This window comes from Ambystoma mexicanum, chromosome 6q, assembly GCF_040938575.1.
Source record: "Ambystoma mexicanum isolate Mex_15411 chromosome 6q, UKY_AmexF1_1, whole genome shotgun sequence".
In the NCBI taxonomy this organism is placed as follows: Eukaryota; Metazoa; Chordata; class Amphibia; order Caudata; family Ambystomatidae; genus Ambystoma; species Ambystoma mexicanum.
The window spans coordinates 494,209,670-494,223,102 of NC_090937.1; the positions used below are offsets into that span (position 1 = coordinate 494,209,670).

Consider the following 13,433-nt stretch of genomic DNA (forward strand, 5'->3'; position numbering starts at 1 on the left):
ATCAACTCGACAGGCTTCGACGCGCAGCACCCTCTACTGGAAAAAAATTCTGAAGCAGCAAGCTGGATTTTGGAATATCAACGATGAGGACTACGTGGGAGGAACATCCAGTCAAAAGAAAGTTACCATGGGTAAGTATCTTGTTCTTCTCAGGCCATTGCACCTGTGCATTGGATTCGAGGGAATGCATACTGACCTTAATTTTCTTTGCCAGGGTGATCTTCCTAGTCCACTTTTCTCCAACAACTGCCGCTCATTGGTGGGCTCACCAGTTGCTGGTCTGTGCATTCATCGTTCCAACCTAATCGGGTGCCTTGGGATGTATTGAAATTACTCCCATCTCTGGGACCACAGCAAATGGCCCTGCAGGAGGGTAATCTGTACTCTGCCTACAGCTAAACTGTACTTGTTTCACAAACTGTCCAGAGGTCACCTGCCAGTCTGATTGCTTGCAAGCAGTCACGGTGAGCATTCCATCTGGGTTTTTTCCTGTTTTTTTTTTTTTCTTATTTTTTCTTTTCTTGAATCGCAGAGTCCGACTGAGTACTTTACTGCCTTTAGGGGATTAATTGTGTTACAGTGGCGTCCTTGGGTAAACCTTTCTTAACAGTGCGATTATTGAGTTTATCTGATAACGGTTCTCTCAATAATGTGTTTTAATTAGCTCAGCAGGATTCTCACTTTAAAAACATATGCTTAAAAATACATTTTACCTGCATATCAAAATAAACGGAAATATTACATTTCATTCATCAGTCTTTAATCACTTTACACACTAAGACATCTAATATAGTTATATTGGTAAAGCTCCCTGAATACCCATTGCAGCTCGCGCCAAAGTCGTCGTGGTGTTCTACACAAAATTCTGACAATGTTTTTTTCTCAATTGATACACAACTTTCAGTTAAATAGTTTCCCCACTCCATTCAGCTTTATGCATTATACACATCCTCGGGATAGTAGGAATCCTGTTCTTAAAGCCTATCATTTCTATTGACTCAAAGTTTAAATCAAAAGTGCAGAAATGTAAATCTCAGGGATTTATCTGGAAAACGACAAATATACATTGGACAGCCATATTTCAGTAGAATAAAATGGATTTTCTTTAGCCAATTTCTTTTTTCCCCAGCATTTCAATGCTATTGTGCTAACTCTGAGAGCAGCTTTTTTTCCCCTTTAATATACACTACTCTATCCACCTCAGTAGTATTCTAGCCAGTTCTTAAGCGAACCAGATCGTGTTAAGCTATTGCAAGTTTAATTGCTTAATACTAAGTTTCTTTGGTCATCCTCGATTCCCTGCTTCTCACACCTTTTTGCAATCCTAATCTTCATTTATTTAAATTGTTTATTGGCATTTTCAAAATGACAGTGTAAGTATTATAGTAAGTTACAATAGTAAAGGAGTGATACAAGCATGTCTTGGCTACTTCCGCGGTAAGTAAGGCCAATAGAACAGTTAACTAAACAACAAACGGTCCATACAAATTCAAACTATCGGCTAAGTAGGAGTGGGGTGCCTGTCCAGTTTAACCAACATTGGGATACTGTTTTCTTGCAGGCCCCCGGGAGCCACATGATTTCACTTAGTCTGGCTGGGGACACTAGTTGCTGCAGCAGCCGCGATTCTGATGGAGTTTCTGCCAGCCATTTTGTGACGAAGCTTAAGTGGGCGGCGAGGTAATAAAGTTTGAAGTTGGGTAACTGGCCCTCAAAGTGCTGCAACTACCTTTCAAAGATGGAGGGATAGTCTGTGGCGACCAGCACCCCATACGAAATCTCTAATTATCAAGTCCAGACAGTCAAAAAGCCTGCTCCTATGTCATTGTGGACATTTGTAAAGCCATAATGAAATCTTGGGAGCACTATTATTTTGACAATGGCAATTCTACCCGTGGCCAATAGCGGCAGCTTGGACCAGAATGTCATAGACTTCTCCAGACCTCCCAGTTCCCCGAGTGTGTTGCAATTGTGTGTGTGTTTGCATGTGTGCGCAATCCAGTTACCTAGTATCTGAACGAGTCAGTCTCCCAAGGGAGTCTAAAGTCAGGTGTGGCAGACGAGACCGCACCGCTGAGAACAGCCAGCGGGAAAAGGCAGGATTCATGTCTATTGAACGAGATCCCAGATAGTTCTCATCTAGGATAATGGGGGGGGGGGGAGGGTAGTGTCGTGGTTCACAAAGGTAAAGTAAGGCGTTGTCCGCGGAAAGTGATATTAAGTGCTTAGAACTGCCTATCATTATGCCTGCCTCTAAGTATTCTTGATGTAGATATGCTGCTATGGGTTCCATAGCCAGTATGGATAGCATATGCAAAAGGGGGCAGCCTTGACGGGTACCACGTTGGATATTCCACTTTTCGGATATCTGCTTGCCCAACTTTAGTCTAGCCATCGGGGAGGCGTACAGAAGTTTGACCCACTGGATGAATTTCGGGCCCAGACCAAAATTTTCCAACGATGTGAGCAGCCACTCCCTATCCACTGAGTCAAATGCCTTAGTGGCGTCTAGGGATGCCACCACGCATTGTTCTTTGCCAGTGTGTGTCTGGTCTATGCTGTGTTGAGTCTTCTGAGATTCAGGGCCGTGCTACGCCTGGTGACAAATCCTGACTGATCTGTGTGTACTAGTGTTGTGATAACTGTGCGGAGGCGTCTAGCTAGTACTGTGGTAAGTATCTTTGTCAGAGTTTAGCATTGCCAGAGGTCGGTATGAATCACACTTGTCTACTAGTTTGCCAGGTTTGAGAATGGGTATCACTAGGGTCTCCCTCATACCAGCTGGGAGCAGGCCTGTGCCATAAGCCTCTGTAAAGACTTTTAGACATGTTTGGGTCAGGCTAGCAGTATAAGCCTTATACAATTCAGAGGGGAATCCATCTGTACCCTTGGTCTTTCAGGTAGGTAAGGAAGCTATAGCTTTGTTCAATTCCTCAAACGAAATGGGTAGCTCCTGGAAGCTCGCTGGCTTTCCAAGAGCTTCGGGAGGCGTATCTGGGAGAACACATCATCCAAGTCTTATTGGGGAACTGGAGCATCATGCTTGTACAATTGTGTAAAGTAGGTAAAAGTCTCATTGATCGCCCGTTGGGATCTCCATGGTATGCCGCATTCATCGTAGAGCAAGGTGGTCTGGGGTGCTCTAGTCTGCACAGCCATGCTAGTAATCTCCCAGGTTTATCCCTTCCTGTATGCGTTAGGGCAATTTGGGTAGTGTAATCGAATTTGGACAGTTTCTGCCAGGCATTGTGGCACATAGATCATGCCTCTATCAGTTCTTCTTCCTGTGGACTGTAGGCCTGGGTGTTGGCTCTCTGACGTTTTTTAATTTCCTCTTCCGTGGACTCCAAGCTCTCACGTAGTGCCTGGCGGATACCTCCAGCACTAGCTATGACTTCACCTCTGGTCACTACCTTCATGGCTTCCCATATGGTGCCCCAACTCCTCACACTTCCCACATTATTCTCGAGGAAGCTGATTAGGAAGTCTGATAGTGACCTTTTTGAAAGCTACATCGGTTTGTGCCCCGACAGGTAGGCGCCATGTCGGGATAGGTCGTCTAGGGTACTCCAGGCACCACTCAATCACCAAGGGGGAGTGGTCGGATATTATGTGGCCCATGTATTCCACGCTAATGATCTTTGGAAGATGTATTGACCCCACAAAGAAATGGTGGGTTCGTGTATACAGCTTGTGAGGGGGGAAGAGTAGTAGGAGTAACCCCTGGTATCTGGGTGCATTTCCCTCCAGACATCAACTAGGTCGAGGTCTGTTGGCATCATGTTCAGTGTGGTAGAGGCTGGGGAGGGAATGTTAGAGGGGATGATCGATCCAATACAGGGTTTCGTACACAGTTAAAATCTCTGCCCTAAAGCACAAGGGCATCGCTCCTTGCTATTACTAGTTTACTTGGGGTATGTATGTGCTCTGGGATCTTGTGGTTCGGAAAGTATGAGTTTATAATGCAGATCTCCCTATGTTTGAGAGATCCTCTGACGATCCGATATCTCGCCTCCCTGTCTCTTGCTATGCCAAACAATTGGAAGGGAAGTGTGCCGTCTATCCAGGTAAGCACTCCTCAGGCAAACTTAGAGTAGGTGGCACAGTACCCCCGTCCCCCGTGCCCCCCACATTACAGGACATTATTCCCATTGCCTTGCATTGCGTATTGTTTGGCCCTCCTGTGGCCTGTATCACTGTTCCCCAGGAATAGGACAGCTGTCCGATTTCCGATAGCACTTCGACAGTGTGATACGGAACCTGCGAGTGTCCCTGTGCCAACATATACATTAGATACCCCAGATCAACAATTTAAATGCCCGTCTCTTCCGCCAGACGGGAACTCTTGTGTCATTTTGCATGGATAACATATAAGAACAACAAAAACAGTCCGGAACTTGAACATGGTGCCCAACAACGCCATGTTCAGGCACTCTGGTTACCTACAAGGCTTGGTCCAGCCATTGTGTACAAGGTGTAGTGTCCAGCAACGTGCTGGAGACATTTATTAACTTGGGGGCAAGTGGTGAAGACCAACCGTGAGGAGCTGGGCTCCACCCAGCGCCGGTGGCAGAAAACAGTAATTGCAGCAGTGACATCTTCCTTGCGAAGTTGGGGGGAGTCTGGTTAGCACTGGGTAGTCTTGTTTAGTTCCCGCCAAGGAGTTAGGAGTTTCTAATAGATTTGGTGACGATTGTTTATCTTGTATAATTAGCGCTCATATCGATAACTGAAACCCCCTAGTCCCTCGGTTGTTGAGTAGTCTTTTGCATCTTTTTGTTATGGATCCAAGTCGCTTTTGCTAGACGGATTGTTGTGGTCCATCCACATGGCAGCCGCCTCTGGGCTCTCTAAGAATTTTGCTTTGCCTTTGTAGAGGATTTTGAGTCTCGCAGGATACAGAAGCTTGTATTTTATTTTTGCTGTCTGTCATGCTTTTATAGGCGTGAATGAGTGCCTGGCTATTTGAACTGTTGGCGTATAGACTGGATAGATGTGAATCTTCGAACTGCCCAGTATTATCTCGCACACTTCTCTAGAGTGTTGTTCGGAAATTAAGGGTTCTGGCAATCCTTGGTTGTGGGTGAGATCCTGGTAGGGAGCTTTTTTTGGGGTGATGGTGGGCCCTTTCGATGGCAAACCCTTGGGAAAGCTTGCCTAGTCCAATCTCCTAGAGTAGTAGGTTCTCAATGTACGAGGTGGGGTGCGGCCCTTTAGTTCCCTCCGGTACACTGAGCACCCTCATGTTGTTTCTACGTGACCTATCCTGTGCACACATTTCCAAGATGATGTTTCGTCTCTCGAGTTCCTTGACTCTCTCTTGTACAGGTCCTTTGTAGCATCTGCTGTCTTTTGCAGGAGAAATTCTGCAGATGTGACCCTCTCGGCTCGCTGTCTGAAGTCTTGTCGAGCTAGATGTACGTCAATTATAACCTAGCCTATTCTCGACTCGGGGACGTACGTAAGGCTGCTATTGCTGTGAGAACTTGATTTTCTTGTGGTTCTTACGGGATCACAGGAATCGGCTGTTGAGTCAGGCTCTCAGCTTGTGTGGCGTTGCTATTTTTCCCCTGTACCATCAAGGATTCCATTGTCATGAATTTATTCTTGTTTTTGGTGGGTGACATGGTGTGACATTGTTTGGTGGGTAACCTTGATTATGCTGTGTCTTGTTGTCCAGCTGGGGGCCCTGCTATGTTTGCGGGATACCTCTGTGGGAGTCCAGGTAGGCTCCTCTACAGAGGCGTAGTCTGTGGTGCAGCAATCTGCTTGTAGCTAAACCATTAGGTGGGCACGTTGCAGAGGCGCAGACAGTAGCGTTTTACTGGATGGGACCTGTCTGCGGGAGTTCAACGAATTGCGTAAGTATTAGCCTTATAGTAGGTCACCTATGATCTTGTTACTGAGTTTCTGGGATTCTGTGCTCAGTGATTAGAGTATCTCGGCCCGTTATAGTTGCCTGCTCCACTGGTCGTTTGTTTGGGGAAGATCAGCACCAACGGTTCTCCTAAGTGGGCTTGTGGCTGCAGTACCTTGTGTATGCTGCCTTATCCTAGGCAATGGTGGGTAGAATGGCCTGCTCCGCGTGCGCAGTGATGAAAGGTAGGAGATGAGGGGGCGGGAGTAGACCAGACGAGGTCAGTCTCTCCCAGTTATGAATCTTGTTCCGTGGTGGACCAGGGTATAATTGGGGCCACGTGAGTTCTGGGGTAATGTGAAGGCAGTCAACACACACCGCATGGCATTGGGGTTGTAGGACCGGAGCCAGGCTCTGGAACACGCTGTTCAATGCAATTCCCTCTGTTGATGATGTTGGCACAGTGATAAACTATGTGCAGTAGTTAGCCAGTGGGGAGGGGGTGAAGCAAGATGGAGGGGTGAGCCCCTTTTGGGTCTGCCCAGCCCAACTGTGGGGCGTGCCTCGTAGAAGTTTATAATAATTAGGGCCAGACGGACTCGTATGGTGGCAGAGACCCCGGGGTGTCAAGGCGGTCACTCGCAAACGCACAATAAGGGGTAGTTAGACCAGAGCCTGGCAGCAGGAGCCATATCACAACAGTGCCGGCAGTGTCAGGGCTGTCAGGAGCTGTAGGCAGTGTTGCTTGCAACGGAGGTCACGTGGCGATTCGTGGCAGATCCAGGTGGTGTGGTTGTAGCCCCAGCCCGTTCCTCGTTGCTTGTGGGGGCCAGTGATGGGTCTCGTCGGCACTACTCGATTACTGGTCCGGGTGCGCTGCGTTATTACTTGCCAGTGGGCCGTGGGATGAGCCAGACTTTGTGAGCGGCCGCAGTCAAGATGTAAGTGGCTTTGCTGCTAATGCCTGTCCCTTGCTGCGGTCACCATCTTGGTGCGCAGGGGGACTCCTGTAGTTTCTCGGTTTATGTCGTCCCGCAGCTTTAATTTTCTCCCGGAATGGGGACAGCAGTCGGACACCCCTGCCCCCTGCTCAGGGGTGTATTTTTGGACTAAGTCGTAGTGTCTTATTTGCCGTAACGAGGATCGTAGTAGGATCTCGGCGGGCGCTGCACGCCGCTCGGTCCTAGCGCATCAGCTCAGGCCACGCCCCCTGCAATCCTAATATTCATGTATAAAAAAGCTCTCCATGTCAGCAAGCTTTCTTATGGATTCTTGACCCAATTCTAAATTAATCCTAGGCGCAGGGATGCACTGCTAAAGCTTCAATAGATTTTTCCAGTAAAGCAACTTTGTTCTCAATCCATTTGGGCAATTCTAACATTTGTCTCCAGCCCATAAATTACCACATTTACAATATTTAGTTTATAACCTGTTTCAATCGGATTTAGGAAATGACCCTCCTACTTAAGATTAAGACAATTTTTTTAGTGCTATAGTTGGTTTGATCTTATTTATTTTACTTATGGTATTTTACAACAAAATGTTCATGTGTGAAAAACATGTCATTTGTAGGAATTTTCTTGAACCACGTCAATATGGTCAGCCCCGAATTTCAATACAAAACCAAAATTCTGCATTCCTTTAATGTCAAAAACCTTTATTTTTCTGTATATTTAAAGTTTGTTCTCTAAAGCACAAGTACATTAAACATTGATTAAAGTTGCATCCCAGTCGGGGTATGATCCATTCCAATTACATCTACATACCCCACCCATTGCTGGGGAGTGGTCCCCATCCTTGTTGGAAAACCATGGACATTCCTCAGTGTCTTATCAAAATACGTCGGGCGTAAATTGGACACAGTGAGCACTAAAACGCATGCCCATTTATTGCCAATATTAGTCTCAATAGGGTAAGTGCAGATGCCATTCAGATCCAAACTTATTTTAATTTTACTATTACTATGCAAAGCTTTAATCATCTGAAATAAATCATTGATTGCCTCATTTAAATGATTCTTTGGCGATTGCTGAAGAGGTACATTCTACTCCACAAACGGGCCATTTATCCCTGGCTAGGAGGTGCTGCTTCAGGAAGTTAATTTTAAGAGCTCTTTCTAGTCTTAGAACTCCATGTTTTTCTTCAGGCAGCAGTTAAGTTCTAGCAATACATTAAGATTACATTTGACAGGAAAATAGTCCATCAATGCACTCCAATTGAGGTAACATATTTAATGGAAAACATATTTAATGGTAAAAGCAGCAAAACGTACCTCAACAGGACAAGTTGCCCTAAACAAATCACAAACAAAACATGTCCCCCCTCCCCAACCCCCCAAACACAGTAGTTCTTATACCTTTCTAAGCACATTGAATCCTAGGCATAACATACAGTACTCATTTAGGAGGAAATTGTAGGGAGTGAACTCAAGGCTTCATGCTAATCCAACTTCAAAGGAGAACCCATAATTCTGTCTTTCCTTCAGTTCTCGTGTGGGGAGGCCCATACGAGATATGCAGCTGCGTCTCGTTACAAATGATATATGGAAGCTTTATCTTACTTTGACTACAGAGCAGTGTCATCCATTTGTAATTAGCCCAATTCTCGGAGTGCAAGTTAATAAAAATATAACTGTGCAAAGCATGAGTAATGCAGCAAGAGAATTCTCACTTGTGTGCCAAGCAGAAATACGTGCAATGGAGAGCGTCTTAAAAAAATCAGTGCCTTCTCTCAGCAGGCCAGAGCGCAGTTGTATTGACCTGGCCTAACTCACATAGAAGCACTTCTATTCCTTTAAAGCACTCGTATTCTTTTGAATCTTAAGCAGCATTACAATTCTTCCTTCCGATTCGATGCATACCATAATTATAACATGCATTTAGTTTTCATTTTCTTCAGCCGCGCATTGGTCTTGCACTGTATCTGTGTTGAAATGTATGTTTTAGCAGTAATCTTTCATTCGTGTACTGGATACTCTGACCATTTTTTAAGGTCCCAGTTTTTCAATCTGAGGTCATCTAGGTGTTTTAGCTTTGTGGCTGTATGTCTTGAATACAAATTAAAATTTAATTTATTGTCATGTTTCTCTTCTCGTTGCAGGAAGGAATGGCTAGATCTGAAAGTTGAGTATTTGGCTTTACAGAAAGCCAGTATGGCTTCGTTAAAGAAAGCAATATCGCAAATGAACAAGCAAGAGCTTTCTGGGCAGATGGAAACTGAGACGACAGGACAAAGCAAGCCTGAAATAAAAAATGGCAAAGGTAATTGAAGTTAAGGTGCATGTTTCGTGGCATGCCTGCAAACACGTGCTTAACTTAAAATGTTAGCCCTGTGGGCACTGTCATTTTCCAAATGCATATGGGTGGAAAATGACCCAGAACAAGTCTGGTGCTCGTTCCTCTACCACCTAGTCAGAATCCATGGTTTATTTATATGCCTTGAGGTATCCCAGGCCACCTACTGAGTCACTGTGAGAGGCAACTCTAGAATATTTAGCCATCCCCCCCCCCCATCCCTCCTCAATTTGTGCATCCCATGATTTATCCCCATTTCTCCACTGCAGTCTTAACGTATAATTTCATTTTTCCACTGGCAGGAGATGTGTAAGCATTGTGTTGCATTCCTGTGATTTCATTTTATTGGGTCAAACTTGGTTTATTGAACTTTGGTAGAATTGTTCAATAACTGTCATCAAATGTAAAGCAGTGTAATGCTGTTGTGCAGGTAAAGTTAAGTCAAAAAAGAACATCTAGTGTAAGTTCCGTTTTCACGCATTTGTGTACTCTGACACAGTTAACCTACTATTTGGCTACTACTTTTTGCCTTAATAAAGACCTGGAATGGGTTGAAACACGTACTGGTTGAACCCATGAAAGACAAAAAGTGGAGTGCCAGTTATTTATCTGAACTTTTGTTACTGGTAGTAATTTTTATATGACCAGCGCGTACGGTAGCATAGGCTACATGTTATTAATTCTGAATAGGCCCAGAAGCCACATCAAGAGAATGATGGTGGCATGTCACTCAGTGTTTATGAACCAAATCTGACATAGCGCCAATAATCAACAATTGATGAGAAAATCCGTGCTAGATTTAATATATCAGTGTTATGGGCACAGCTTAGTCACGTCGTGTGTGATGGGAAATGGAGTGCATTTTGCGAGTTATGTAGTTGAACTGTGGAAGATATTTGTAATAGTTTGTGTCTATAGTTGATAGAAAATGTACTTTTGTCTGGTGATGAGTATTTGCCAATCCTACTCCGAGATTTCCTAACCTGGGGGCGATTCCTTTCTATTTCTTGTGGTGCTTGGGGCTGGAGGGGTCAGCGGTGCTGAGGGAAAGCAGTTGGGAGGGGTTTGAATGGCCAGCCTGAGCTGATACCAGGTGTGTGTTTTCCACAGAGGTGGAGATGTGTTGTATCACGGTAGAGGCATAAGGAGCTCAGGGGAAACCAGGCAGTTGTGTTCTGTAAATTGTAATAATGAACACTAAGCAACCAGTCCTCTGTTTTGAAGGTCCTGAAGCGATTTGATGTAGTTACTGAAGATCGCCAATGGTAGCGATTCCCAGCGCTGCAAAGATTTGTGGAATCTATGTTCAAATGTCATCCAGTGCTTAAGGGGACACCCCCTATTGTGAATTTCACCAAATATCGAATGGATTTCCAAGTTGTGTGGATGGGTTGAACCTCATCCTGGTGTTTACACAAGACCCCTTCATTACTATGGCAATGGCACTGTGGTTGGGACACTGTCCTCTTGTGGCTACATGGGGAACTTCAAGTGAGGCCGGATACCCGGATGCTGCCTCCGCTTGAGAGGCAAGGTAATACAACCGAAGATCTGGAACTGCCAGGCTCCCAAACTTAAATGGAGCTGCCAAAGTTGATGGTGCCACCTAGAATTGTTTCCCTGCCTATATTAACCTGGCAAATGATTTTCAGAGTTAGATAAGAACATTGCTTTCGAAGTCACTGGCACATTTTGGAAAATCTTTAAGAATGTGGGCGTAGCGCTGCTTGAGCACACCCGCTTGGCATACGCTAGCCCTTTTCCAAACCCTACACCCACCCCTTGGGTGAACACTTGAACCGGCTGTGCCCACACTGCAGGGGGCCGATCAACCGCGACATGGGGAAGGAAAAGACCAAGCGACAAACACTGCAAAGCAAAATGGACCTCTACACCGTGGAGGCCCCGCCACGCCGCGGACCTCAGCCCCGAGAAAACAAAGGGGCCGGCGACGAGCCTCAGGACCCCCCAATTTCCTTGACGGACCTCATGAGAGTGATTTGGGAATCGAGGACATCGCTGGAACTTAAAATAGGTGGCACATCCACCAAGGTGTCCCTCATACGCCAAGACCTCCGCAATCTATCGGCCAGGGTTGGTGAGGCGGAACAGAGAGTGTCGGACACAGAAGACACGGTGCACCGCTTGGAGCAACAACTTGCCGCGATCACCCAAAAAATTGCCCAACTGGAATACCGTGCTGAGGACAGCGAAGGAAGAGCGCGGCGCAATAACCTCAGGATCCTCGGAATACCGGAGAAGGAGGAAGGACCCAGCGCTGAACTGTTCCTAGAGGATTGGCTAACTCATGTCTTCGCCCCCAAAAAACTGTCCAAATTCTTCTCCATAGAAAGGGCGCACAGTCCCCACCTACCCCGGGCGCCCCGCCTAGAACGATAATCGCACGCCTGCTGAACTACCGTGATCGAGATGCGATCCTACAAATGGCAAGGGCCTCCGGCCCGATCACATAAGACAGCTATAGGGTTGGGTTCTACCCCGACTACACCAAGGAAGTCCAAAAGGTCCGCCAATATTTTGACTCGGTCAAGAAGAAACTTCAGTCGCTTTCTATCAAATATGCTTTATTTTTCCCGGCATCGCTCAAAGTCCACCATGAGGGCACCACTCCATTTTACTCTCCCAAAGAAGCATGGGACTGGCTGGAAACCCAAGTTCTCTCGGATTCCAGAACGAGGCGCACACCACCGGGCCCACCCACACAGAGGCCCCGATCCAAGCGGCTCTCGCCCCCTCGATCTCCGGCCAACGCAGACAACGACATGACGGGGACCCCCACGGAAAAGGGGTAAGGCCCACGCAGTGGGGGAGACTAAGCTGCAACGTATTAACATGGAAGCACTCGCCTAGCTGCCGCCGCCCCTAATGCGACACGGGCGCTATCGCAGTCAGGGTTATCCCGAGGAAGTTTACCAAGTTTAATGTTTGGGCGACAGGTGCTCCCAGTTGCGGGGGGGGGGGGAGAGTACAGGGTGGGGGTGTTTTGGGGACCTAAGGAACCATGGGACAAGAAGGCTTGAAGCCGACAAACAATAGGCAAGGAAAACAAACACTCTTTGGCCAGGACCGTGGACGCCATTATCAGCCACTCAGCAGGCACCTCAATGCGAGGCAACCCTCGGATGTCTCCCCTGGAAGGAAACCGCCATATGTCCCCAGAAAAAGCGCAATTGCCACTGATCCTTCTAGATGTCCCAACAAGAAGACTCACGCAGATGGATTGAATTCCAACAAGGTAACCATACTGTCCTGGAATGTCAATGGCCTTGGCTCCAGCATAAAGCGAAGATTGGTGCTCCAGTACCTAAACCGACACTCAACAGAAATTGCCCTCCTAAATGAAACGCACTTGATAGGCACAAATGCCAACTTTTTCAAAAGGTCCAATTATCTGCATACCTACCATGCCGGATTCACGAAAGGTGCCAGGGGCATGATGATACTCGTTCACAAACGAGTTCCCCTCCAGGTATGGAAGATCAAGACCGACCCCCGAGGCCATTATGTACTGTTGCTAGCTGATATCTGGGGCGAGAAATGGGGCCTCGCAGCAATCTATGCCCCACCCACGCTGGCGAAAGAACTACTCTTCGAACTACAGAGCTTGCTCCTGGAAGAAGAGGCCGATACTTGGGTGATTGGGGGGGACTTTAATGAAGTAATGGACACCACAGTCGATAGATCCTATAGGAGACCTGGAACCCGCCCCACCTCCACACCGCTCGCCGCGTTTGCCGAGGCCTTGGGACTGACGGACACATGGCGTTCGCTTCATAATAACGAGGCTGGCTTTTCCTTCTATTCGGGCGTCCACAAATCGTTATCCAGGATCGATTATGCCCTTATCCCCCGCAACATAAATCAGACTTCTCGACACTGAATTCCTTGCAAGAGGAATTTCGGTCCACTCGCTCCGCTCCTCCTAACCATGAAAAACTCCTGCCGCCACCCAGACCGTAACTGGCGCCTAAACGCATACCATCTCCACCTCCCTGAAATCGCTGAGGAGCTTGAAAAAAAGACAACGGAATATTTCGAACTCAATGAAAGCTCCGTGGACTGCCCGATCTCGATCTGGGAGACGTACAAGACGGTCCTCCGGGGGGAAGCTATCTCAGCGGTTTCCGCCTATCAACAACGTCGAGTCCAGAAGGTCAGAGAAGCGGAAACACGAGTCCTGGAGTGTGAACAGCAAGTCCTAATACACGGCACCCAAGAAACAAGAGGCGATGCTCACGGCGCAAGACGCCCTTAGCAACCTA

The 13,433-nt window shown here is 46.8% G+C and overlaps 1 protein-coding gene across 2 annotated transcripts in view; it reads left to right on the forward strand.

Moving 5' to 3' along the window:
- LARP7 (La ribonucleoprotein 7, transcriptional regulator) overlaps positions 1 to 13,433 on the forward strand; it is a 681,751-nt gene that overhangs the window by 445,189 nt on the left and 223,129 nt on the right. For both annotated transcript variants that reach the window (XM_069630982.1, XM_069630983.1), the window contains exon 9: positions 8,957 to 9,117. In XM_069630982.1, the coding sequence (XP_069487083.1) occupies positions 8,957 to 9,117 (161 nt within the window). The remainder of the gene's footprint in view (positions 1 to 8,956; positions 9,118 to 13,433) is intronic.